At 41.2% G+C, this 27,502-nt stretch overlaps 1 protein-coding gene across 1 annotated transcript; it reads left to right on the forward strand.

Annotated features, from left to right (window-relative positions):
• Positions 1–1,448: 1,448 nt before the first annotated feature.
• LOC101467416 (ARP3 actin related protein 3 homolog) lies at positions 1,449–19,713 on the forward strand. Its single transcript, XM_004563087.4, has 12 exons — positions 1,449–1,676; positions 9,198–9,253; positions 9,418–9,542; positions 9,961–10,071; positions 10,284–10,379; positions 11,099–11,206; positions 12,570–12,713; positions 13,943–14,116; positions 14,714–14,806; positions 15,743–15,868; positions 17,340–17,423; positions 18,768–19,713. The coding sequence occupies exons 1-12, from the start codon at positions 1,633–1,635 to the stop codon at positions 18,861–18,863; spliced, it is 1,257 nt and encodes a 418-aa protein (XP_004563144.1). The 5' UTR covers positions 1,449–1,632; the 3' UTR covers positions 18,864–19,713.
• The last annotated feature ends 7,789 nt before the right edge of the window (positions 19,714–27,502 follow it).

Below are 27,502 nucleotides of genomic sequence, written 5' to 3' on the forward strand. Positions count from 1 at the left end.
AATTTATGCCATTTTATTTGCTTTATTACATTTGAAATAGAAATTGAAAGAGTTCAGTAACAGAACGTGTGTAACAACCACGCTTTTTTCAAGTACGCTCACTGGTTTTACTTAAACAATAACATCTAAGTATTTGGTGGAATTTAAAGATAACGTAGAAAAAAGAATCAGGCTGGAGTAGATCTGCTGCACTATGTCAGACACAGGAAACCTTCAGCTGGACGACCTGAATGAGCTGCAGGTATCCAGGTTACCTGTCGTCACTTTGAGTTGCACCAAAGGAGCTGGAATGGACTCAAAGTGTTTCCTGCTGATTATGCAAACAGTCATGACTTTGATTATACCGACTGTGCCTGAATGTATAACTTTAAACAGCTTCTTGGGCATCTGTTCATTGGTTTCCTTCATTTTTCTTGTTTTTATAAGTGAAAAAGGAACAGAGAAGCCCACCTGACACCACGGCTCGCTGACGTAGTGTCCGTAAGCCTCCCGGCCATCCTTGTCCTCGGAGTGATGGAGGGAGCGGGCGGTTAGTGGATATCCTGGAGGAAGATTCTCGAGCAACACTTTAAACTTCTCGTCAGTCAGAGCCTGACTCGGTGTGAGAGAGAGGTTGGGAGGAACTTGTCACGGCCGAATCAGGAAAACGGATGCAAATGCAGACGGAGACACTTATGAATGTGATAACAACACTTTATTTATAAGCTGTGGAGCAACACTTAAAGGCAATCATGTACTGTGAACTGAGTCCCATAGACAACAATGATGCTAAGTTTAGCTAGTAAAACAGTTTGCTAGTGTAGCTGCTGACACTAGTCTCATTTCAGTTTGATGGTACAAACGTAACAGGAGTGACATTATTGATATTTTACTATATACACACTATTTTGGAAAAAAGAAAGCTCAGTGGTGGAATCAAATATGACATTTCAGTCCAAGGTATTTATTTCTATTTCATATCATTTATGACTCCTGTGTGAAAGCTTTAGTTATATTTAAGGACAATATCCCCAAAATAAAGTCAGAGATTTGATCCTTGTGTGTTTCAGATAAAATGAAGACAAACTGATGCAGTAAATATTCTTTTATTGATGAGAAAATTTTTTTTTTGGTTTTCTCTTTTAATTTTGAGATTTTTATAGCTTTTTTGCAACTTTAATTTCAGTTTTTTTTTTTCAAACCTGGCTATATATATTTATATGTATAAAACCTTAAAATAAGTTAACTTTACCTTTTTTAACTAAGTAAATTTTAGGTTCATAGAAATATTAGTTTTCATTTGTTACTCGCAATTTTATTTTTAAAATTCCCTTAAACATAATTCATTCATTTTATTTTATTTTATTTTTTGATTGATTGCTGATTGATTTTGGCACTTTTGGTCCGCCACACTGTGGCCCCGCCCTATCTCGGTGATTGACAGCTCCGCGTCCCTGCCTGCGTCGCTCTGCCCGGCCTCCGCCATCTTGCCTCTCCCTGCCTGCCAGAAGCCGAGTGCGGAAGTGGAAAACGGCAGTGTGCGGGGCTTAGGGTTCCGCCTGTGGACGGCCAGCCAGATCCTCCAGCCGACACAGCCAGCTTTCCATCATATCTTAACGGTTTCGTAGCGCGCCAGAGACCCGGGGGGCAGAGATGGCTGGACGGTTACCGGCGTGTGTTGTCGACTGCGGCACAGGGTAAGCTGTTTAGTTCGGACCGCCGTGCAGGCAGACGGGCAGCCCGGGGGCTGAGGGGGCTGTCAGTGTCAGCAGGGGCAGCAGCCATGGGTGTGTGTCTGTGTACACTCACAGCTGGGCAGCGAGCGAACATGCTAACAGCGACTTATTACTGCTTATTATCGGGAGCTTCAGGGTTAGTTTAAACGCCTTCCTGTTCTGGTTCTCCTTCCTGCCGCTCAGGTGGTGTTTTCTGGTGCAGACCTGAGGCAGGAAGGGTTCCCCTCATTCATCTGGAGCTGGAAAATCTGCACCTCCGCTCTCATGATAATATCTGATGCTAATAAGATAAAATTTTCTTTGCTTGTGTTTGCTCCCACTTTAAAAAAAAAAAAAAAAAAAGATTGTAAAAACGAGTGTAATTCATAAATCTCTTTGCTCACTAATTTGGGATTGAGCATGCGCGGTACTACTTCCTACACAGCCTACACTTCCTCATTCACGTTTTTTAGTCCATATATGGTCGTCTCTCGGCATCCGAGCGTGGTTTTTTTTTTATTAACTTCTCTAATTTCGCCTCTTTTACCGGTCCGACGATTCTTCTCATAACGACTTGATCTCGCAGATAAAAACATCTAAAACTTTGGCATCGGATGTTGTGTTAGAGGACAGAGGGGGAAAAAACAGAGAAAGACAATCTGAGCTCCTCCTGCAGCTCCTTGCATTGATCAGAGTACTGCTGTGCAATGCTCTTGGAATTTTGGTATCAATCCCATAAAGTAAATACAGGGCTAGCTTTGCAAATATTAATGCCGATACTTTTAACTTATAAAGCCAGGTTATGTAGAGGAGAGCAGTCTGTCATCCATTATGAGATGAATCATTAATTTGCAAATTCTGAACGTATTTTAATCACCACCAAATCACTGTCATTTTTACTTTACACAATAACTAGCTACAACAGAACAAAACACACCTTTCTCCCCTATCCTGCAATCACTCTCTGATTTATTTATTTATTTTTTTAATTTGGTTGAAGCTAACAGATTTTTCTCACATGCTATCTAAGTATTACAGCCATGTCTATAAATATTTGGACAGCGACACAGTTTTTTTTGTGAATTTGTAGCTCAACGCTGCCATGATGGAAATGATTTTGTATGCGTGGTTTTAATGGAAATGCTGTGTTAGGTGTCAACAGCCTAATTTTGGGTGCAGACTTTCTGTTAGATGATGCATTAAACCATGCATGACATTTGAAAAATGCTGTTTCCTTTTCTATGAAGGAGGAAGGAAAGAGTTAGAGTCAGTATTGAAACATGGTCAAATTTATTTTAGTCTTGTGGGATATGAGAATGTTTTGTCATTTTCCAGGCTCATAGGTAATTGGAAATAAAATAAAATGTTAACAATTAGCTGAAGTTTTGGAAAGGGATGATTCTGAAAGATATTGTTCAGCTGTACTGTTCCCTTTTGGGGACTTTGGGGGGGAAATGAGGTCAGTCCATAAGTATTTGGACAGTAAAACAACTTCAGGGTTTTTTCCTGCTTTAAAAAATGTTGACATCCACCAAATAAATGCTGGCTCTTCACAGAAGGAAAATCACCAAGACTGTGAGAAAAATGTAGCCTTTTTACTCAAGCTGAAGTCATACTCATGTGCATGGCCACCCTGAAAGGACACTTTGGAGAAAGTTTTTATTAAAAACGTTGTTACTGTTGCCACTCCAGTTCATGTGAAATGAAGCAGTCAGGATGTGCTGAAAGTTCTACAAATCTGAAGAAATTATTGCATTAACTCCCTTGGAACTGCTGCCCCTTTCACACGCTGCAAAAACTATAAATGAAAGGATTGTTTTTAATGATTGAACCACGCGATGAGTTGTAAAGATGAGCAGGACTGTTTTCTTTTTTATGAATGAGGAAGGAAGGCGTTAAAAAGTCTTTCTGTGAATTATATTTTTAAACCTTTGCTTTTTTTGTGCCCTAAAAACATGTTTACAACATTACAGCTGACATCATTTCCATAATGCTGCTTCATAAATGCTGCATGATGCATTTAAGGGCAGATGTTCTTTAATATTCCTGTTTAGGACATGCTGCAGGTTTACAGTTAAAGGTGATAGAAAAAATACACAAAAGTGTTTAGGGGGGAAAATAAAAAAAGAAATTAGGATGGTTTTCTGAGGTGAAGGTTTTGGTTGTTGGAAGCATCTTGTGTGTGTGATTATACACACAACAGTTGATCTAATGTTTCTGGTCATTTGATGAACAAAATGAATCTAAATGTGAAAAGAAAATGATTACAAACTGGTGAAAGGTTAAAAGATCTTTGGTGGGCACCACAGTGCATTCAAAATGCACCAACTGAGTCGTGATAGGAGTGCAGCTTTATGTAATGGCTTGTTTGAAATATTAAAATTGACTGTGCAGCCATTTTCAGAGGCTCAAACGCTGCAAGAACGTGAACAGTAACAAACAGAGGGAGGTGTTTTTTTATCCTAACTACCTGCAGCCCTGGCTAAAAGGTGGTGCCGGTGTGATAGGTGTGCTTGCTCTGTTAATCTGGGCTAAACGTGCCATGCATTGCTTGCATGTGGAGGCTTGAACTCGTCACAGTGTATACAGCTCGTATCAGCAGCCTGCCTATCCCCTCAGGTTGTTAACCAATCTACTGCAGCGAAATCTGTGAGCTAATTTCTCCTCAGCGAGCAGACTGCTTCATAATAACCCTCAGGTTCCACTTTTATACCCATGCAAACCTCTGACCAGAAGAAAGAAGAGTTTTCTATTTTTCCAAGTAGAAACTTTGCGGCGGAGGCACACAGTGCCAGCTGTGGGCAGATGTTTTACAGCTCTGATGGGGCTCAGCAGCTGCCTCTGACTAATACAGTGACCGCTTCACATCCTTTTACACATCATCAGGCCTCTGAGTGGCCAAGATGATATTATCAGATTAGACTGAAAGAAGCTCAGTCACAGTCATACTTGTTTTTTGGTTTTTTTGGACACCAAAGCTTCCTTAAAAAAAACAATCGCAGGTGTTGCAGCTGAAGTTTGGGTGGAGTCTTCTGTCTGAAGCAACCTGTGGGGGTCTCCTGACATGAGTTCAGCGGTGTCATAAATAAAGCTCATGCTGGACTTAAAAACTGTGTTTTCCAATAAAAATAAAGGATAATTTAGCTAAAGGCAGCATAAAACCTGCAGCTCGTGTTGTCCTGTGCAACGATGTGTCCGCTGTCGTGCTGGGTGACGTGCTTTTTTCTTTCTTTTTTTTTTAAATTTAAAAGCGTGTCCGGGCAGGTCAAAGTAGGCAAGCTAGGACGGCTCTGTGGAATGAAGGTTTTCAGAGGACTGTTGTTGTTACACATGTGATACAGCTGTTTGTTTTTACGATTGCCAGCACAGGGTTTTTCATTTTTAGCTGTGTCCAAGGCAATAAAACCCTGAATCGTGGTCATTTTTGTGATGAAATTTTGAAAGTTTATTTTCTTTAAATAAATGGGAAGTTGAGGTTTAGGAGGTGGATCAGGTTAGTGGTTTTATTGGTTCTCATTTTTCTCAGAAGTTTAGTTTTCTAGTGTTTATTCACACACTTATAGTTTTAAACAGCTCTTTGTGTCGCAGAATAATGTTTGTGTGAGTGTTACTCGTATCATAAAGTGCTTTGAGTGCTTGAAAAACTAGAGAAATGCAGTATTAACAGAGTCTGTTTACCATTCAAAGTTTGAAGCCATCACTTGTAGCATGTGTCAGATCATCATCATTAATAACTCTGTAGCTGTGACTTTAACAACATGAATGTGACTAATTACGCACTGATGAAGGAAATTAAGTTGCACAACATTTTTTATGGCAACTTTTGTCAGCTCACTCTTTTCCTTAATCAAGCAGCATAAATCTTTAAGGTTTCCTCAGAGACAAACAGCTCCAGTGCTTTCCAAATGGCGACCCTTGGGATTTTGTGTCAGTTAAATATTATCACTGTAAGCACACAAAAAGTAATGAATGATATTCAAATTTACTGCATTGCTGAAGACCGTTTGCCTTCTCCTCTCGCTGTCTGAAGCATACACTCTGGAAAAGATGAACCTAGCTTCCAGGTATCTTAAACGATCACTTTTTAATGGCCACTAGGGGGCGAGAAATGTGTTTGCAAAAGGACTTCCAGTCCTAGAAAAGTCTGAAGACCTCTGTAAACACTTGCCTGACTAGTGACTGTTGTGACGTCATGTCCAATGTTAAAACACCAAGATGGTGACGACGAAACTGCTTAGCTCAAGTTTTCGTAACGGGATGTCAGTGGGTGATGTCATAGCAGCTATGGGATACATTGCTGCCTGATTCACAGTCACTCATATGTCAGCAGTGCTTTCCATGAGCGTTTCTGCTGCTCCTTCTTGGCCTGACTGAGGTCCAGAGGGATGCTGCTCACTCACAACGACACGGTAAATCAAATCCTGCTTTATCATCCTTTGTGACCCTGATGATTCTAATTTACAACACAAACATCCTATTTATAGATTCAAATTCACTGAGGTCATAGCTCACATGAGGTGATTTCCCACAGACTCACGTCACTGTTTTTGACTTTGAGATAAACTTTCACAATGCAATAAAGGCAAAAAATATATTTTGAAATTTTCATTCATTGTTATGTTTTTGTTTTTTTTTTTAATTTGTTTTTTTTTTGTGAAAGGAGCCATTTAGGATGTAAAACAAACTGAAAGCACCACACTTACATTTCATCACGAAGAAAGAAACTGTGCGTTCACCGCGCCTGTTCACACTTCTTCTCTGTTTGGGCTCCACCAGCCGAGAAACTCGTTGCTAGCTTTGTGTGCTGTTGGTGCAGGTGAAGCTGTCTGCAAAGCAGCCCTCAGTTTCAGGCTGTGGTTTTAATGCTGTGGCTGGTGGGTGCAGTTATCTGTTCTGTGTGGCTTAAAATAACTTTGACTAAACCAAAATTCATGCGATAAGCTGCATGGTCTCTTAATAACTCTGCCTCAGTTTGTCGCTGTGAGTGTCTAAAGTACAAAAATCTGAGCTCATGTTAAGTAAAAATATTGAGTCTGCTGAGTCTCACCTGACAATTCAGTAAAAAGAGACACAGCAGACATGGTGACATCATACAGTAGGTCTCCAGGCTCCAGGAGCACAGGTTTGGTGGGTTTCCCTCCGAGTTTCTGCTGTGCTGTTTTTTCTGGCTGCACCTTAAAACAAATAAAAATCTGTGCTGGCCAGAGCTCTGTTAATATTTCAATGTGCTGTACAGATAAAGTGTGAAGATGCCAGATAAGATTTTACCGTATAACCAAAAGTTGTTGAGCTGAAGCGGAAAAGAGAGAACTGGGTGGTGTTTTCACTCTTGCCTGTCAGCTCGTACCTCTTGCTGTCAGAGGACTTTAACTTTATTTGACCCCAGAAACATAAATCAGATGGTGGAGCACATCTGCCTAGCTGTGAAGCAGAGTTTCCCTTTTTGTCTCCCAGCTACACAGACATGCGTAGATCTGCAGAACATGTGGGCTTTCTAACGGGGATTTTTATTTTTTACATTTTTCTTGCACATTTTTCACAAGTTATCAGGACGATTTAGTTATTTTTATGTAAAAGCTGATGTTTTCTCACAGGCTTTGGCAATGAGATCAGACAAAACAAGCAGTTAAAAGCGGTTTTTTTTATTTCTATGTTCACCATCCCAGCCGGTTTCTTCTTAATCGTACATCTCTGCTTCCTGTCTGTATTTACTCTACACAAACTGCAGCGTTTCCTGTGCATCAGAAGGTGCTGTGCAGGAAAAAGAAACCTGTGATTGGAAAGGAAACTCAAAAGCCATCATAACTGTCTTACAGGGTAAATATTCTAAATAGATGTTTGTTCCTGGATAAATCTCCTGAGGTTCATCGTCTCATTTTAAGGAGTTTCAGTGAAATATTACAGCAGCTTGAGGTCAAACAAATCTAATGAATTCATCTGTAGGTGAAAAAATTTAGAAAATATGGGAGGAGAAGTGATGACATCATTGAACATATTTTGTTCACAGTTCAATTTTTATTTTTATAGCCATAGTTCAGAACAACAGTTGCTTAAAGGTGTTTTATATTGTAAGGTATAGACGGTACAATCAGATGATCGGCTGTGAGTAGCTTCTGGTGACTGTGGGGAGGATGAACTTCACGAAGAGCACAAAACCTCAGATAGAACCAGGCTCAGAGAGGGGCAGCCATAAGCTTCGGGCTGTTTTAGCAAGTTCCCATTTTACTTTTGGAAACTGTAGAAGTAAGACAGCAGTCTGAGAGAGAAATGCTCTGTTACGATAATAAGATACTGTGAGGTCTTTAAGAGTTTGAATGAATGAATTCCAGTCTAGAAGTAAAAAGTACATAAACTAATTTTTCAACATCACTCTGAGACGGGGATGTTTCTAATTTTTCTAACAATAATCATCAAATGAAAGAAAGCAGTCCTACATTTTTAATTAATCTACACATTGAAGAACATATACTGGTCCAAAATGACTAAAAGATTCCTCACAGTATTGCTGGATTCCAAGGTCATGCCATCCAGAGTCAGTATGATTAGCAATGGTGTTTAGAAGTAGAAAATTAGGCCATTATGTCTGTAAGAGGTGTCTGTAGTTAAACTAATTTATTAATGTAAACTGGTCTCGTAGGTAAATATAGGTGGGTATCATCTGATTAGCATTTAGTTAAATGTTTATTTACATTTAAATATTTTTTATATTTTAATAATATTTGTTCCTGATTTCTTATGAAGAAGATCAAAAGCGAGCAGCCTCATATGAATCTTATCTTTAAAGTTGGTATTTGAGTCGTATTTTTAGCACATTTGTTGTGCCATAACTTCAGCGTCTTTGAGATACTGCTGATGTCCTTCCGGCTCCTCGTTTTGCAAAGATGAATTCAAAGCAGCCACTGTTGTGACCAGGATGTGGTTTGTTTTGCCCGCGGTGCTCTGGCATTCGTCAGCAGGGTCCTCTATCGGTCCCTCGGGCCTTGTGTGCAGGAAGTACAGGAGCCCTGAGCCGGGATCACATCTGGTTCACATGTGCCTGCGAAACATTGTTCAAACAGAGGAGAGACAGTTGTAAACTCAGTTCTTTGATGTTAAATCTGAAGGTGTGCTCTCTCAGGATCAGCCATTCTTAAATCTTAAACATCTTAAGTCATTTATCATGCTTACAGATTCTCTCGTACTGCAGCAACGCTGCAAATGCAGCTGCCCGAGTTATATGAAAGACGCTTGATTTCCTTGACAAACATAGACGAACATAGTTGACCAATACAGCATGAATGGCTCTTTCAGGGGGCTCCCATTAGCAATCCCCAGAGTCGCTGCTGCTTTTGGCACCCACCCAGTGCGCCTGAGGGACAGTGACGCCATTGATCAAAACGATAGGGCCAGAAATAATCTTTACTGAAGGAAAAGGCCTCGCATACAAATGCAGTTCCAACAGACTCGATGTCCATGACGTGCAGCCTGTTTCCCTGTAGTGAAACTGATTGTTGTCTGTTGCAGTTACACCAAACTGGGGTATGCAGGGAACACAGAGCCACAGTTCATCATTCCATCATGTGAGTATTTTGCATCCTACGTATTTAAACCAATTCCGCCAACGGGCCTCTGCAAATGTTTGACATTAACATTATTCCACTTTTCTAATGTCTTTAGTCATAAAATGCACCAGATTTTATCAGTTTATTTTCTTTCTCTGTTTAATTCTCTCTTTTCTCGTCAGGTATCGCCATCAAAGAGTCGGCCAAGGTCGGGGACCAGGCCCAGCGTAGGATGATGAAGGGGGTGGATGATTTGGACTTCTACATCGGAGATGAAGCCATAGACAAACCCACGTATTCCACTAAGGTACGAGACCTTTAGAGGAATACAGAGAATCCCGGTCGATGTGAATTTCATCTAAACAAGGAGAGATTGGATATTTTATCAAGGCTCAAGCTGGGCTACTTGGTTTTGGGGTGCATTGTGTAGATGTTTCTCTGTACCCGAGACAGACTAACAGCTTGTGAAGAGGCAGACTCAGGCAGCGCTCCCTTCTATTTTTAATTTGTGAGAACTGCAGGCTGAGCTGGACTCCCAGAGCTAAAAAGTGGGATAGATGAGACTGTAGGAGTATCTAAATTTAGTGGATGGTCTGTGACTTTGCTGAGGGTTCAGCTGTTGAGTGTTTGAGGCTGAGGAAGGAGAGCTGCCATCTTTAGCTTCCCAGAATAGGTTTCTGTAAAGTCACTAATGTCACTCATTAAACTGAGCTTTGTTGCAACAGTGGCCCATCCGTCACGGCATTGTGGAGGACTGGGATCTAATGGAGCGCTTCATGGAGCAGATCATCTTTAAGTACCTGAGGGCCGAACCTGAGGACCACTACTTCCTGTTGGTAAGAGTCTTAAACACAGGGCCTCTCCAGTGATGTTAAACATTCAGTTTAACTGCAACAGTCACTTCTTAGAAAGATAAAGATAAATGAATTTAATGCTCTGCCATGAATATGTTTGAGTATTTGTAGATCTGTGTTAGTGTTTTTGATCTGCAGAGTTTTACTGTTAGGTCCAGACTTGAGTCTAACTGTACCACATCCTGTGTTTGCAGACGGAGCCTCCACTGAACACACCAGAAAACCGAGAGTACACTGCCGAGATCATGTTCGAGTCCTTCAACGTACCGGGGCTCTACATCGCTGTGCAGGTCAGGCTCCCTTACCCTAGAGCTCTAGTTTGTTTGTTTAACTGTGGAGGCATGTTTGTGTCTTTATTTTGCAGTGAAGACTAGAATTAATTCAACTGCACAGGGGGTAACTTTATATAGGAGTGTAAAGTTTGCAATAATAGGGTCCTGGAAACTTTATAGGGCAGGTGGCTCTAGCTGGTAGCTGTCAGCTAGTTGGCCTCTGTGTGCTGTTGGAACCATTTGGAACATTTTTAATGATGTTATTCATCAACAAAAAGGCCGCTGTGGGGTTCATTGTACTAACAGACCGTATAAAAAGTCTGTGCTTCAGATTACTGAGTGAAATTCTGGAGTTTTATTTGCACTAATTAGCAGGTATCTGTTCCTGTGTGACGCGCCCATACTGATACTGATATCTCAGTGTGAGATTCAGTTCAACATAAAGCAAAACTTGAGATTCTGAAATGGATTTTACTTAAAATACTTTTAATGTAGCGTTTGTTTTGTATGTTCTATTATAAAGACACAAACGAGCCTCCGTATGTGAACAGAATATGAATGTATATGGAGGAATTTGAAAGGTTCAGTTATAGCATGTCTGTTTTGAATAACTTTTCATATCATGTGATCATGTGACCATGTTTAGTTCACAGCAGTGTGTCACGATCACTAGCACTGCTGAAGTGTGAACATACTGTGAAGTGTGTGACATTCCCGTGTGTATGTGTGCGCGACAGGCTGTGCTCGCTCTAGCTGCCTCCTGGACATCCAGACAGGTCGGGGAGAGGACGCTGACGGGTACCGTCATCGACAGCGGAGACGGCGTCACCCACGTCATCCCTGTGGTGAGTATACAGATCACGCCATTGAAGGACACTCATCCCTGAGCTGCACTTATTTTTGTTTTCTGTTCATTAGAAGAAAATAGAAAGTTTCAGAGGGGAAGAATCGACAAGGCAACCGAGAAATGTTTTGTGAAACATGAAATGAAAGTGATGGTTTGAAAGCTTAAAATTAAAACATTTCTGATTCATTTCTGATCTGTTTACCCACCTCAGTTCATTTGAAGTAAAGACAATCATTTAAAAAACATTTAAAAATCGAGCAGTGGAGGGTCTGGTGTTTCTTTTTTGCTCAGTGAAGGTAAAATGGGAACAGAGCAGAGTTCTAGTATAACTTCCAATGTGCACGAAGAACCAGCAACACTTTTGTTTATAGACCGAGTTTATATGATTGGTGTGTTTCGACATGTGGCTTTCATTACTGAAGTCGTGCCTGAAAGCGCTGCTCTTTTCTTATAAATGTACCTTTTATCATTTTTTTTGTTCTGTAATTTACTGTTTATGTGAAAATTAAACATATTTTTTTGCATTTCCTCGTAGCTTTTCCCTGTTTTCCCCTTTTCACCAGGCTCCTTAACTGTTTTTTTCCCCTTTCTGCCTTCAGTGTGCACTACTACCTTATTGCAGAACCTCTTTTATTGAAACGATCCATCTTGATGTGTATATGAGACGTGAAATGTCGAGTTTCTAATATAAATCAGAAAACAAAAGTCCAGAATTTAATCTGATATCTTAAAAAAGCAAACCGTTTCGGAAATGCGTTTTTAAACCTTTGGAGAAACTAACCACTCACATGCATCTACTTCCTGGTTCAATGACTAACCAAACCAAATGTTTTCTAGTGTGTGCTTTAGGAGTTAAATGGAGTTTAATGTCATGTGTACAGGAAGCAAGTACACTGTTTTTGTTCATTAAAAAATGCTCCTGTGCTAATTTTAATCAATTATTTCTACAGCGTTTTAATTGATTGCTGTTTTCATTGTGGTCATTTGTAACTGTTAATAAAAACAGATGGCTTTCATTTACCTGTGATGCAGAGCAGCAGTGTATGTTTCTTTGAAGTCTTATAGACCGTGTGCAGTGTTTATATATTTTTCCATTTTGCTGAGTAACCGGATAGTGCCGATTTTAAAAAGTAGGGCAGAGTGTCTCGGAGGCTGGAAGAAATTACTCAGTTTGAGGAAATGTGCTTGCAGAATTCGTTCTGAGGCTGAATCAGCGAGTCTGCTGAGCACGCTCACGTCTCCGTGGGGCCTCGCAGATGTGATGGAAAAACACATCCAGCTTTAGCCGCTGGAATCTCTGTTTGGTTGCAGATTGTATGACATCCTCTGTCTTTCTTTCTCCACCTGTCTCTTTCTCTTAGGCTGAAGGTTATGTAATTGGCAGCTGTATAAAGCACATTCCCATCGCAGGGCGAGACATCACCTACTTCACCCAGCAGCTCCTGAGGGAGAGAGAGATCGGCATCCCGCCGGAGCAGTCGCTGGAGACGGCCAAGGCAGTGAAGGTACAGCTCCAGCTCCCACCGCCGCCTCTGCGGGGGAGGCTGTTATTATAGTTATTCAATGTGTCAGCAGTGGCATGCAACATGTTGGTCTCCTGTGGCTGTAGAGGCTGAAAGCATCCCCTTGCTCTCTCTTTGCTCTCACACACAACAACACGCTCAGTGTGGTGATAATGTTATTGAAGAATGTTCTACTGACAGTCATTAAAATATCATTGTCATACTGCTGAATAGCTACAACAAAGACAAACTGCAGCATTCAAATGCAATATTGTGTTTTAGTGTAAAAGGATCGGCAGTGTTATATCTGTATAGCCCGAATTTTCTGTTTCTGTGCACAACAGAAGCTGAACGCTGTTTAAAAAAAAAACAACAGTATGAGACTAATTTCACTCCTTAGATTAAAATGCTTCAGCTGAAAAAGAGTCGGGGCACTCGAGCTCCGTTTGCTGCAGTGACAGCACCGGACTCCGCTGAATTATTTTTTAAATCAGGGAACAAAGTGGGACTGCACTGCATTTATCTCACAGTGACAGCAGGTGGCGCCATCAGTCTGTCTCAGGCAGCAGGCGTCCTTCACACACAGTTTCCCTGAAACTCAGCCTGAGACGATTCCTTGTGGGACACAGACGGCACACTTCAATATTTTCTCTGTTTTTTGCAGCTAAATTTGTGTCTCAAGAATTCATTATTTTTTCCTCCAATTAATTTTCCAACTTTCCCGGTCACGGATTGATGTGACTTTTATGTTAATGCTCTTTCTTTTATTTTTCCTCCCTCTGTCAGTCACTATATTTTCTTGATTTGCCCCATTTCTCCATGTTTCCTCCATGTTTATTAAACAGCTTGTTATCCAGGACTTTGTTCTGGATGTCAGGGGCCATTCTTCATTACCCCGAAACAGAAAACAAGAAATGAAGTGAACTGAAATAATTAACATTAGCACTGTCTGTCGTGCATATTGCCTATCGTGTCTGGAAATGTTAATTCCGGTGCCTCCTGGTGTGCTGGCACAGTGTACCCCAGTCCCTGCAAATCAAAATAATGAGTATGGGGCGCTGTTAGTGCTGCACGATTCAAATGTGTCGGTGCCTAATGTTCCTATCACTCCGGCATTACAACCCATGATAATAGAAGCTGTGACACAAATAGAGCCGCGATGATTAAGTTGGCAGATTCTGCTTTCTGTGACCTGATATAACACAACTTTTTCCTGTTGCTCTGACCACCAGGAGCGGTTCAGCTACGTGTGCCCGGATCTAGTCAAAGAGTTCCAGAAGTACGACACGGACGGCTCCAAGTGGATCAAGCAGTACACCGGCATCAACGCAATTAGCAAGAAGGAGTTCACCATCGACGTGGGCTACGAGCGCTTCCTGGGACCCGAGATCTTCTTCCACCCAGAGGTCTGTCTGTGCCGTGCAAATCATGAAACGCAAATTTGACCTGCTGTTTGTCGCAATTGGGTGCTGAGACATGTGGGAAATTGTGGTGTCAATATAGGAGTTTATCAGGATTGTTTACACATGCACTTAAAGACAAAATGTTAAATTAAAGGGAATTTGTGAGTTTGTTTACTTTACTTTGCAAGTTAGTAAGCAGCTAGTTTGACACACAAAGCTGTGGGGAAACCAGTGTGTGTCCTGCTGTTATGCTGCTCTGCTGCAAACTTGCAGGACTGTAAAGAAACAAGTCTGAGGTGTTCTGCTGGATAAACTATTAAAGAGCCCAAAAATTAAACAAATGAACACACGCCCCCAGTCCCACGACATTATTAGGCATGCACAAAGCTCTGATATTTTGTTATGGCTGAATTAGGGTGGCTTGTGAATGTTTTCTGCTGCTCATAAATGCTGATTAGGTGGCTCTGCTGTTACCTCAGTGAACCACCCGTGGTAATTAACTGCACATCTTTGTTTTATACTTTGCTGTTTGAAGGCTACATTTAGTATCTACCTCCACGCTGCACCCGACGACATGTCAACCTTGTTTCTTCCTCCTAGTTTGCCAACCCGGACTTCACCCAGCCCATCTCCGAGGTGGTGGACGAGGTCATCCAGAACTGCCCCATCGATGTCAGGCGTCCTCTCTATAAGGTGAGCTGACACGCATGAAGACCAAACATCTCAAAGAGTGAAAAAAATCTGCATTTTTGTAAGACTTATTCACATCATGCTGCTGTTGGGGGGAGAACTGAAGCACACGCTCCTGTTTGTGCGTTTGATGGATTGTTCAGGTAAAAAAAACAACAACAAAAAAAACAGGTCAAAATAAAAAGATTACAACAGGTGGACATGACACTGGCTGACAGAACAGATGGTGTTCACCATGCTGAGCTCGACTGTTTTCATGAGCCCATGGAATAAAACATGTTTGATATTATCCCAACCCCATAGTGGGAAAAAGACAGACTTAACACGACCATTTGGCACCAAACCATCGAGGTAACAGGAGCACGGCACACACAAAAAATTATCCAATAAATAGTTTCTTGTATATTTATAGAAAATTGAGCAACAGTGTGATTAATGTTTATTTTTTTTATTAGTAAAAATCATCTTTGTTCAGCATGTGTGTGTTTTCTTTTTGGTAAATCGCTCTAAAATGACGTAAATTAAGGTGGAGAGTTTCCAAAAAGTTCAGTTACGCAACTGTTTATAGGATCATTGTCTTCATTAACACCATATCCATGTTTAATCTTTAAATATCAACATTGGCATGAGTACAGGTATATCAGAAAGCCAGTATTACTCAGTCTTTTTAAGGGTCTCATGGGAATGTTTGTTTAGTTTGAAAGAGACAGGAGTGAAAAAGTAAGAATCACAAGTCTTGAAATGTTTTTTTTCTTTTTTCTTTTTTAAAGCTTTTATTAAAACAAAATCATGTGACGTGATCATTTGTTGGGTTTTAATGCATTTTGAGTTTAGTTTGTAAGAGTCATACAGGCCGCTGGTCGGCTGCAGGTCACTGGTGTTAAGCGTTTGTGTGATTTTTCGTAGCTCTGTAATAGCGGCGTCCTTTTTCTTCCACAGAACGTCGTCCTGTCGGGAGGCTCCACCATGTTCAGGGACTTTGGGCGCCGTCTGCAGAGAGACTTGAAGAGGACGGTCGATGCCCGCCTGAAGATGAGTGAGGAGCTGAGCGGAGGCAAGCTCAAGGTGAGCAGAAAAAATGAATTTACACTGGGCACGGATCGATAGTTCTCAATCAGCTGAATTACAAAACGGCACACAGGTTTATTGAAAGCAGATGAACTGATTTCAACAGCAAATTTCTCCCTATAAAAATCTAATGAGGCTTAAAAAGATTAGAAATATTTCAGGCTCAGGTATGCAGGGCACAGTTTTTTATAGCTCCATAGATGCTCAGGTCATAAAGGTGATTCGTTACGAGCGGACCTGCAGCTGTAAATCTACCTCAGACGGTAGAGGAGCAGCAAGCAGCGACTGCAGCTAATTTAAGGCGGACCAGAATGTTCTGAACCTCAGAATAAATCTCCTCGGTGTGCGTAAGTAGAGCAGGAGCAGGTTCAGGTTTAGCAGAAATGTCCAGAACCTTCTTGAAACACTTATTTAAATCACATGCAGATAAACTTTTAAGTTTTAAGTAATACCAACCTCCTAACTGTTGATTCAGGTTTCTCTTACTGTACTAAAAGCTTTCCAATAACTGTTGGAAATGGAGTTTTTCAGTCATGCCAGCTCACGTGACCACAGTCTACACTTAAGTGAATAAATGTGCTGATATCAGAGCGATCCGTCCCTAATTTTAACATCTTTACACTGAAACCCTTCCAGGCCACACGGTTGCAAACTTGTTAAGTATAATTTTGCACCGTCCTGGACAGCTGGTGGGATCAGGCTTTGTGAGTCAGGATTAGAGAGATATCAGATCAGCAAACTCTTCCTTTTACTCATCTGTGACAAGGTACTCCTGACTCTCTTCTCCATCCACCCCGCCTCAGCTGGACTCTGTTCTTCTCCTCTCCTGTGAACCCTCACAGCTATTTGTCATTAAAAGGTGGAATTACAATTACATTCAAGGAAAACAGGATAGGATCTTCTTGGCCTTGATTTTGTGAAGTTGTTTCAGTTTGATGTCACTTGCTCGATGTCGTTATCCCACATTTATTTATATTAAGATATAGTTGACACACTAGGGGGCACCAGCAATCACAGGTTGTATGTAGATGTTGTCATCACCTGGTTTATTTGTTACATGGGTTGATTAGTGGTGGACGCACCGTAGAAACCACACCCGTATGTTATTGATGGATTCCTGTTCTGCTCAGAAAAGCCCAGTAAATGTGAAAATATTCACAAGTAAAGCATCAGTTACTTTTAAGTACTAGTAACTTTGGCTAATTCATAAAGGTCTGAATATAAGGCGGCACTTTCTTTGGTTTATTAAGCTCCAAAAACAAAGTCTTAAACACTGATCTAGATTTTGAAAACATTGAGAAACTGTCAGTCAGGGTTCGTGCACGGTTGCACGGTTTCAAATATAATCTGTGGTGATCAAAGTGACTAATTCTTGTAATGTCACTACTACAGAGTCCTCCCCTGGCTGCATTCACTCTGTAGCTCTCTCAACTTCTGAAATAATCTTTCCTCTGTGTTTCCTCCGCAGCCCAAACCGATCGATGTCCAGGTCATCACTCATCACATGCAGAGATACGCAGTGTGGTTTGGTGGATCAATGTTAGCATCAACTGTAAGTATTTCTCATGTTATCATCATCATCATCATCATCATCATCATCATGTGGTTAAACTTTATTGCAGGAGAAGGAAATCTGCTTTTAGATTCACCCGCATGTCGGCTTTGCTCCCGTGTGGCATTTAAGGCCACACGCACTTTAGTTAAGCCCTCATTTATTGTGTCGTTTCTTTTAGTCCCTCTGAGTGGAAGTGAGTGCTGTGGGTGGTTGTGACATTTCATTATTCTTTTTCCTCCCCTGTCTCTTGATGAGTTATTTGTGTGAGTGAGGCGGATAATTTTATCAGCAGGAAACGTGAGTGGGAGCGGAGGTCTGACAGCTGATTCACCAAAGGCTAATTGATGTTAAAAATCGAATAATCCGATAAGAATAACAATCCTTTTCATGTCTCAGGATTCACAGTTAAAGAAAGTTTTGTCGGATAATCGCAAACATCTTGAGTTTGTACCTCGACCCCTGTTTACCCCCGCGGTTTGGTCTAAATTTAGAACCAATATATCGATCAGTCAATCAATCAAACATCACAAAGGAGTCGTGCTTTTAATAAATACACTCCAATTCAAACCCACTCCAGCACACGTACAGTTCAAACCTCAAACAGTTAATTAAAGAAAAACTAAACTAAGATAAAGCCACAGACTGTATGTAAAAGATGGAAGTACTTTTCAGGTTTGTAAAGTGAAACCTGAGTTTTGAACTTTAAAATAATTTGCACTCTGATCTCTCCCTGAAAAGTTTGAATCTTTCTGCCAAACATAGTAAAGTCCTCCATCAGCCTCTGTGTATTTATTACACGTCTGCTATATTGTTATTACAACAGCATTCTTTATAATGACCAGCAGGGGGCGACACTTCTGTTTGCATAAAGATTTCCAGTTGTGTAAGAGAATAAAAATACAGTTTTATTCATCCCAAATTTAGGAAATGTTTGCTCCAGCAGATGTAGTAGTAGTAGTAGTAGTATGGTCATTTATTACAGTCTGCGAAGATCATCCATAGAGTTGGCTAATGGTTTTTCAGTTAAAGGAGAATGGACGGTACCATAACTCGCCTGGTTGAGCAGGTCACCGTGTCATTTCCTGTCAACTCTCTGTACTTCCCTGTTATAGAAATAAGCCCCCAAAATCTCATACTTTTGTCACGATAAGCTACTTTTAGATCTTGGAAGCTTTGTGTTTTGTGCTACTGGATGTTTCACATGAGTTCAGCACCGTGTTTCATCCATGTTTTCAGCGATAACTGTTTAGTTTTCCACCACGCCTCCTGTTTCAGATCTTTGGCTGCTGATTGTTTGCAGTATTTTAAATGTTGACAAGCTCCTGTTTTGTGTTTCCTCAGCCGGAGTTCTACCAGGTGTGCCACACCAAAAAGGACTACGAAGAGATCGGGCCGAGCATCTGCCGCCACAACCCCGTGTTCGGAGTCATGTCCTAACTTTCTGGAGTTTTGCTGGCAGTAGGAGGGTGGGGTGGGGTGGGGTGCGGGTGGGTCTGAGGCAGTGATGTTAGGCAGCGCTTGGTGGCATGTGGAGGTGTGTGCAAGAATCCAGGAAAAGGAGGAAAGAAAAAAAAAAAGAGCCCAGACCAAACAGACGGGCTGGAAAACGTGTTGTGAATGTTTTTCCGTTTTCTTGTTTCTTTTCTTTTTGTTCTTTTCATAATGAGGGAAAACAGTCTGTAAGCCAAAATGATTTTAAGACAATTTCTGGATCTGTTGAGTGGCGATGATGATGACGGTGTTGGTGGATGTTGGTGGGATGGTATTTTCCTGACACCAGAACATTATTTATGCGAATAAAACGCGAGCCCAGGCGAGATCTGGTGACTCTCTGAGATCACGCTTAGAACATATTTTTGTCCTTTTTTCTTTCAGCTTCAGCATCTGCCTGTCTGTTTGCATCCTGGGAAGAGCTTGTTTATATTTCATACTAAAGTTTTTATATGTAAAACTTGGGGAAATCAGGGGTTGAAATAATGTTACGAATATCAGTGCCAGCGAGAGACTGTTTTAATCCTCAGTGCAGCTTTGATACGCAGTATTTACTGAATTCGAGTAGGCATTGTTCTTTTATTCCCCGCGTCCTCGCTGTCTGCCCTCTCATTCTTCACACACAGACCACATCAGGTTTCCAGGAAAGAGAAGTGAAACTGAATAAGGATGACTGTCAGATCAGTATTGTTAGACTAGAAGTCTTTTTTTTTTATTATTAAATACCAAATTATGAAAAGAATGGGATTTGTGTATTTAATGCAACATTCCAATAAAGGCTCAAATTTGTTTCTAAGCCCCGCTGTCGTCTTTGTGACTCCTTATTAGAGTAAAGCTCAAGTATCCATCTCAAGATTAAGAGGTGACTATGTTAAACTATTTTTAATCCCAGATCGGTCGAAATAGAGTGGTAATAGAAACAAACCCTCGACTGACCACAGTCTTCTCAGGTTTTGGAGTCTTTTAGTCACCCGCCTTCAATCACTGCTCAATCCAACTAGCAACAGTCCCCCAAGGCTTTCCATCTGTGGGCCCAAACAGGCCCCTCCCCAGGCTCAGCTCCAGGATGGTCTAGGTGAGGTTCCTTAAATCCAGTAGTGGATCTATAAAATCTTACATGGGGGGGGCAAGGGAGGACTAGGGAGGGTGACATGTGAAAATCCCCTATATGTAAATGGAGTCCACATATATGCCCCATGTCCTAGCACCTCTAATGAAGGCGGCAATATGAGAATCAGTGATGGTGTCAGTCTTTGACCAAGTGTCAAGTCTTTTTCTAAGAAGAAAATAAAGCCTAAAAGTGACTGTTCAGCAGCATCCCATCAGGTAGGATGGAAAGAGATGGAAATGGAATTATTATAAGCCAAAAGATTAAGTAAAGACCTCACCTGATCATAAAATCCAGGATCTGATTTTCCATTTTGAGGCCTATAAGAAGTAATGACTCTCATGATAAGAACAAACCACCTCAGTCTGAGGGTTTTATTACCATCAAACATCAGGAAATAGAAAGTTCAGTAAATCACACCCCAGAAAATATCCTTAAAAAAATCGCTCTGAACTTCTGACCTTCAAAACTTCCTTTGGCAGAAAAAGTCAGGTTCACTCTGCAGTTGTTCCAAGCACGAATCCCACAGAGCGGCGCGTGATGAGGAAACTGCAGCAGTTTATAAAAGTTTATAAAACGTGGCACGTGGTTAATGTCTGTCAGTGGCAGTCTGCTGCCTCCAAGATTGACTACTGACACATCCTTCCTATCAGCCAATTTTAGGTGGAATAGACTCTGGCCTCCTGCAGACCTGCACAGCAAGAATTCCCAACAGGGCAACGAGCCCCCTGCCGGGGGTATGCAGAGGGATTACGGAGTCGCTGAAACGGCATCAAAAATTGATTGTGTGCAACATCCCTCATCAGTCCACAAGATGGACACCCAAGTAACTCTTTGCCTTTTTCTTTCATGATGATCATGATGATTATAAAAAAAAAAAAAATCACACGCCTGCCTCAGCAGCCCACTGCACACATTTATCAATACCTGATGACGAGAAGATAACTTTCAGTAAATACATTTAAAAAGTAAAAAGCAAAAGATTTTATTTAAATTATTCATTTTAAAAGAACATCTTAAAGGTGTTTGTTGTATTTACCCTCTGCACAAACTAAGTAAAACTTACAGTCACCACCAGGGGGCGACATTTACCAGAAATGTTTCGAAGGCCAGCACCTTCAAGCCTGAGGCTATTTATGGTTCTCTGCTGGAAAATGGTGTTCTGTCTCCTGTAGGTTGTGGGGGTGAGGCTACCCCGAGCAAAGGAGTTTAAATGTTGTGGATTGATGGTGAGTGATGCTGGATGACTGGCAGATTGGTGGAGCATCAGCAGGAATGTGGGCGTTGTACTGGAGGGTTGTGGTAAAAAAGGCAAAGCTTTTGTTTTACCAGTCCAGCTACATCCCAGTCCTTACTTATGGTCATAAGATTTGTGTTGTCTTGCAGTTTCCTGGTAGGCGGAGTTAGTTAGTGCAACTGGTCATTGTCTTTGGCTAGGCACTCCCAGCACCATGTTTTCATTTGGTTGGCTTTGGGCTGGTTATTTAGATTTTTACTTTCCACAACCCTGTACAGCTGACATTTAACCAACTGCTGCTGACGCGCTGATAAAGTGCTAGCACACCTCATGAAGTTAATCACATTTGCTGCTTTTAAACTAGTCAAGTTTGTTTTGAGTTGCATCTCTCTTGTTATTTATCATGCCTCTTCAATTTTAGTTTGTGTTCTTTTTAGTCAGCAACAGTTTGCGCTTTTTGTTTTGTTGAGGTATTTTCCAAAGAGAAAAGTTTCATCTCACATTTGCTTGATGGAATGTGAGATGAGACTTTTGGGGAAATATTCTCCGGACTGATGGAACAAAAGCTGAAACTTTTGGAAGGTTTGAATCTCATTATATGTGGCGTAAAAGTAACTCAGCAATTCATAAAAAGAAGATTATAGCAACAGTCAAACATGGTGGTGGTAGTGTGATGGTCTGAAGGTGCTTTGCTGCTTCAGGATATAGATGAATTGTTGTAAATGGTGGAATCGTTAATTCTGCTCTCTACCAGAAAATCCTGAAGGAGATTGTTTTGCTTCAGGACATAAACTGGTGGCTGGACAATCATCAGAAACACACCAGCAGGTCCACCTCTGAATGACTCAATAAATAAATAAATAAATGAAGGTTTTGGAGCGGCCTAGTCATTGCCTAAACTTAAATCCAGTTGAATTCTTTAGTGTGACCTCAAACAGGAGATTACTCTCTCGCAACCATTGCAAATGTCTGATTGCAGTTCTTGCTGCCAAGAATGGCACAACCAGGTGTTGGGTTTAGAGGGTGTTTAATTTTTCACACACTTCTTAAAAAATGAAATCATCATTTAAAGACTACATAAGACAAAGATAACCACAGTAAATATGTCAGTGTTGAAACTTGTTTGATATTCTGAAACATGAAAGTGTGACATAAGCAAAAAGCTAGGAAAGCAGGGAAGGGGCACATACTTTTCACAGCACTTTATCGCTTCCATTTTGCTGTGAAAAATGATGTCTGGATGCCTGTTTAGCTTGCTGCAACTTGACACATAAGTAGAAGAGGATGGATGGATGGATTTTCAAATGTACCATCTTCTTTTAGCAAACCTTAAAAAGGTTACGGGCGTATTTTGGGTTCATGGTTTTCAGCTTTTTTAAAATCTGACCTTTGTTAAAATCCCCAGTATCTTTGCACAAGGCCATTCTCCCTGCAGCCAGCACACTGACTTTAAAAACTGACTGCTCACTTGCCAAAATAACCAACAATACTGGTTTCATTTCTGAGTGTTTTTAATGTTTTGGTACATCAGTGTCAGTGTGTTGTGCTCAGGTGTCTGGGCACTTTTAACTGTGTACCGGAGCTGTAAATCTGTCCTCTTCAAATTCCAAAAAAATGTGTGAAATCTACGCATAACGCAACAGCCTCTATTATTTCTCCAGACGGCTCAGCGGTTTTTCTCAGCTGTCACTTTGGTCCTTGGGAACCACTTATTAAAGTCTTGTCTTCAGCATTTGGATCTCTTCTGTGCGAATGACAAATAAACTTGGAGGCAAAAGCTTCATCTAAATGGAGGGGGGGTGTCGCACCCCGCCCATGCACTTAATCGTTTCTCACTGAGAGTCAGACAATACGGCACAACACCAGGTAGAAATCTGCATTTAAATGGACTAATCCCCCTGACAGGAAGTCAATTTGTAAAAAAAAAAGAGCTTTGCAATGGTTTTTGTGTGGCATTGTTGTTAGCAGGCAAGGACGCATCAAGCTTCTGACATCTGCATTAACCGGACAGGGTTTTTGTTTACAGTGCACATCACCTAAGGCAAAGTTTAAATGAATTCTTGTGTGATAAAATATGCAGTGTTTTACTGTGTTTGGAGTTGGGAAAAAATGTCTTTGGAGAAGTTGAGCTTTTTGAGTGGTGTCAGTCTTTCTTTCAGGAACATTAAATAACATACAGAGACGTAGTTCCCCATGTGCCCAACAGATGTCACTCTCCCTGCATCCCGGGGGTTGCTCTTTTCCTTCCTAACTGTTCTTGTATGCCTTTGCATGAACATGCAATCCATTTGGGTCTAAATGCTCCACGTACGCTGCAAAATGAAGACCCTGCTCAGTAAAGACATCCTTTGAGCAACTTTTTTTCCTTTGCAGCAGGTGAAAGGTCTGAGGAGTGGGAGGAACAATTCTCCACAGCAGCCCGGTGTGCAAAATCATGTGCCGACACCATTCAGATAGAGACTGCAGGAAGGTTAAATACTGATATGTCACAGCAGGCAGATCGATTTGACAGGGCATTTCCTCTTTGCAGCCTAAATTGCCGCCGCTCTCACTTGGCACGGCCATTGTCCTGATTCATTTGAGGGCTAATGACACACGCACTGCAGTGATTGCCGGTCTCTTTGCTTCATAAAAGAAAGTAATATCCGTTTATCTTCAATAACTGGCCAGAAATCAGATGTTGGCTCTCTTGAGTGAGTGCCAGTCACAGGATGAAGGCTGACAGACCTCACACCGTAATATGAAATCAGACATCATGTAGGTGACAGCTGGTTGGTCACTGTAGCCTGCATCAGCAAGAAGGTGCAGGAGAGCTGTGCAGCTCTGCAGCGGATGTTTTATAGTTATTACTGTCATCATGACAGGAATGATAGCGTCCTTCAGAGTAATATCAGAGCAGAGTTTCATTACAATACCTACTGGCTAAACGGCAACAAAGAAGTGGGGTGATACTGCACAGCTTTCCTGTCTAATTTGGCAAATCAGGAGAGTCAGTGACTGTCAGTGGAAAGGTCAGATTAATCCTCAGAGTGTTGTTTGAACACATCCTTAGAAATTAACGTACTCAATCCAGAGTCAGGGGTGATTTTGGCCCTGATGGTTACTGTCTTGTTGAAAAAACATTATAAATGCAGGAGGACCGACATCACAAGTTTCAACTATGAAGCAGAATTTAAGGTAACTTTAGGTTTCTTACCAGGATTCATTGCCGTGGTAACTTAATGCTGCACACTTAGTCTGCTCTGGATGAGGGTATGTTTGAGGTAGATAAACACATACAAATCACTGCGATAGAGCGTTCTCCTTCAAAGTAAAGGTTGTGCCTTTTGAAATTTCTTGGGGGGAGCAATAATGAACAGCTTTTACTTTGAAGGACAATATTACATGTTTCTGTTGCGTCCCACTTTTTCAAGTTTCACTTCAACTCAGAGCAAATGGTGAATATTTGTGGACGTTATTAATCTATGTCTCTCTTCCACGGCATGTCTTTATCCTGTTTTCCTTCTCCCACCCCAACCGGTCGCAGCAGATGGCCCCGCCCCTCCCTGAGCCTGGTTCTGCCGGAGGTTTCTTCCTCTTAAAAGGGAGTTTTTCCTTCCCACTGTCGCCAAAGTGCTTGCTCATAGGGGGTCATATGATTGTTGGGCTTTTCTCTGTATCTACTGTACAATATAAAGCGCCTTGAGGCGACGTTTGTTGTGATTTGGCGCTATATAAATAAAATTGAATTGAATTGAATTGAATTGAATTGAATTGGACAAGTCAATATCTTCACTGCAAACTATGGGTGACCAAGCTAATGTCCGAGCGACCAGTGGAACAGTGCAGCAGCTCCAGCAACCATTCGCCTGCCGGTCATGTTCTTACTAGTGAGCATTGGATTTTCTGATAGTCGCTGACTGGTCCCTAGGTCTGTGTAACTGAGACCTAAGCCTGCTTAAATTAGACTGTTTCACACTGCAAAGAGGTTAAAGGCCTTTACACACCGATGGTGTTGGAAAAAAGTGAAAGGAAATTCAGAACTTTTCAGATGCAAATGTTAAACTAGTTGTGTTACATATACAGACACTGAAATCGTTGCTTTGTTACAGAAAATTAATCCTCGAAAAAAGATGAAATTTAAATCAAGCCACGAAGAGCTGGTCCAGATGTTTCCAGACCAGCAAAAGGAAGAAAAGGAGTTTCTGAGTTCATCTGTCAGAAGAAGGCAGCAGCAGGGAGAACTTCATGGTTTGATCTGGGACTTAAAGATGTATCACGGATGCTTTCGTACATATTTCAAGATGTCAGTGGGGCAGTTTGAGAAGAGTTGCGATCACATCTGCGGAGGCAGAGAAATAATTTCAGGGAATTTCAGAGAAACGTTTGACTGAGAGCAGCTGTGCTTCTGCGCTAAAATGCGCTAAAATGTTATCATTTTACTATTTCCATATCATTGTACATTCACTACCAGTGCACTTGTTGCCAAAAATGCACTGACCTGATTGGTCATATCTGTTTTTTCAGATCCAAAAAATTGAGTTTGGTTAAAAAAAAAATCGCAAATTCATCCTGCGAAATTACGCAACTTGACATATAAGTAGACTGTGAGGCAGTGTGAAGGTTGTATTTAGAATAATGAGTCACAAAAATATTTTTAACATAAGAAATATTTGTATGAATTTTATGTGTCCAGTGTGTAAAAACCTTAAGACCAAAAATAAATATCAAAAGTTAAAAGTGCGTATCTGAAAACATCTCAACAGACCCACTGGTAAAACACTGCCCTCTGGTGGTGAGAAGTTTAGTTGAATTCTGCAGAATTCGTGTCAGTACTAAAAGTACCTTTAAACTGACTTTGGTGTTTCTCCAAATGCTTAAAGTGCACACACACATTTATACAGTGTTTTTCAATATTAGCACTTATTTCTTTCCTCTCTCTCTCTCTCACACACACACATACTTGCCTTTTATATCCTTGTGAGGACATCTAATTGTCATAATGCTTTCCCTTGGCTGCTTACCCTAAACCTAGCCATCAAAAATTAATGCCTAAACCTAAACCATAACTTTACTGTAACGCTGACACTAAAACCAAATTTTGAGCCTCAAAAATGCCTTCAAACTTATGGGCCCTGATCCCAACAAGTATAGTAACACAGTAAATTTTTGGTCTCTCACACACACACACACACACACACACACACACACACACACACACACACACACGCGCGCGCGCGCGCCTGGTTAACCTCGTTTTTCTAACATCATAATTTCTATTCCTTTGTAAAATATGCAGCTCTGCCTCTTTGATGTGAAAGTGCCAGACTGGGAAACCCCCGACTGATTTAGCAAGTCCCATCAACGTGTGACTGATTAGCTGGATTGCTGATGTTAGGGGCAGCATCAGACTCTGAAGAGTCTTGAGGCCTTCAGAGTTTTTCAGTTCACAGTTACTGAAGCCACCGTGTTCCTGTGAACACTTAATGCTTTAGGAATGCATCCTGATCTTTGCCCTGTCACATTTTTAGTGTGACAGACTTCAGAGAGGTCTTTGGATTTGATGTTTCAGTGCGTGTTTTTCTAACGCGATTCCAAATATTTCAGTTTGTGTGGTCAGATCTCAAGATTAATTCAAGGATCTCATTTGTGAAGTACAGCTGACACTTGGTTACTGACCGATAGGGGAAAAAAATAACATTTTTATTGCTTTAAAATGTCTCCACATTTCTTTTTCAAATCATACTGAGTGTTGGAAAAAGAAGATTAAAACCCTTGGTAGAACCTGGGACCATTTCGTGGCCTTTGCGTTTTTTAATTCCACGCCATTTCCACTGTGTTTAATGGAGTATAGCCAAATTTTCAAACATGTATTTTTTTCCCATTTTATTTTAAAATTTCAGTCTGAGTTTTTTAAATGAGCTTAAATGGCTGAATAAAAGGCATACATCCACTACCGAACCTCGTGGCCGATTTGTGCCCCATTGAAACCCATTATAAACGCTATTTTTCACGCCAGAAAAATTACGGTCAAAGGGATCGTCAGGTTTCTAGCTTAGGTTTCGTTTTGGACTACAGGCCTTAGAGTTGTAATTTTTTTATTTGTCCACCGGGTGGCGCCCTTGCTCCACATGTGACGCCTGCTGGAACATACACATGTTCTCCAGCGGCCTGCTCGAGACAGATACCCGGAAAAGGCAGACTAATTTCCCGCGTACAGCAGCAGCTTGGCCCGCTGCTCGTTCCGGACCATTTTTTGCC

This window comes from Maylandia zebra, linkage group LG16 (assembly GCF_041146795.1).
Source record: "Maylandia zebra isolate NMK-2024a linkage group LG16, Mzebra_GT3a, whole genome shotgun sequence".
Taxonomy (NCBI): domain Eukaryota; kingdom Metazoa; phylum Chordata; class Actinopteri; order Cichliformes; family Cichlidae; genus Maylandia; species Maylandia zebra.

Coding starts and splice junctions, on each gene's coding strand:
- LOC101467416 (XM_004563087.4), top strand. CDS start 1,633: ATGGCTGGACGGTTACCGGCGTGTGTTGTCGACTGCGGCACAGG. Junction 9,543..9,960: donor AACCCACGTATTCCACTAAG/GTACGAGACCTT, acceptor TTGTTGCAACAG/TGGCCCATCCGTCACGGCAT. Junction 17,424..18,767: donor GATCAATGTTAGCATCAACT/GTAAGTATTTCT, acceptor GTGTTTCCTCAG/CCGGAGTTCTACCAGGTGTG.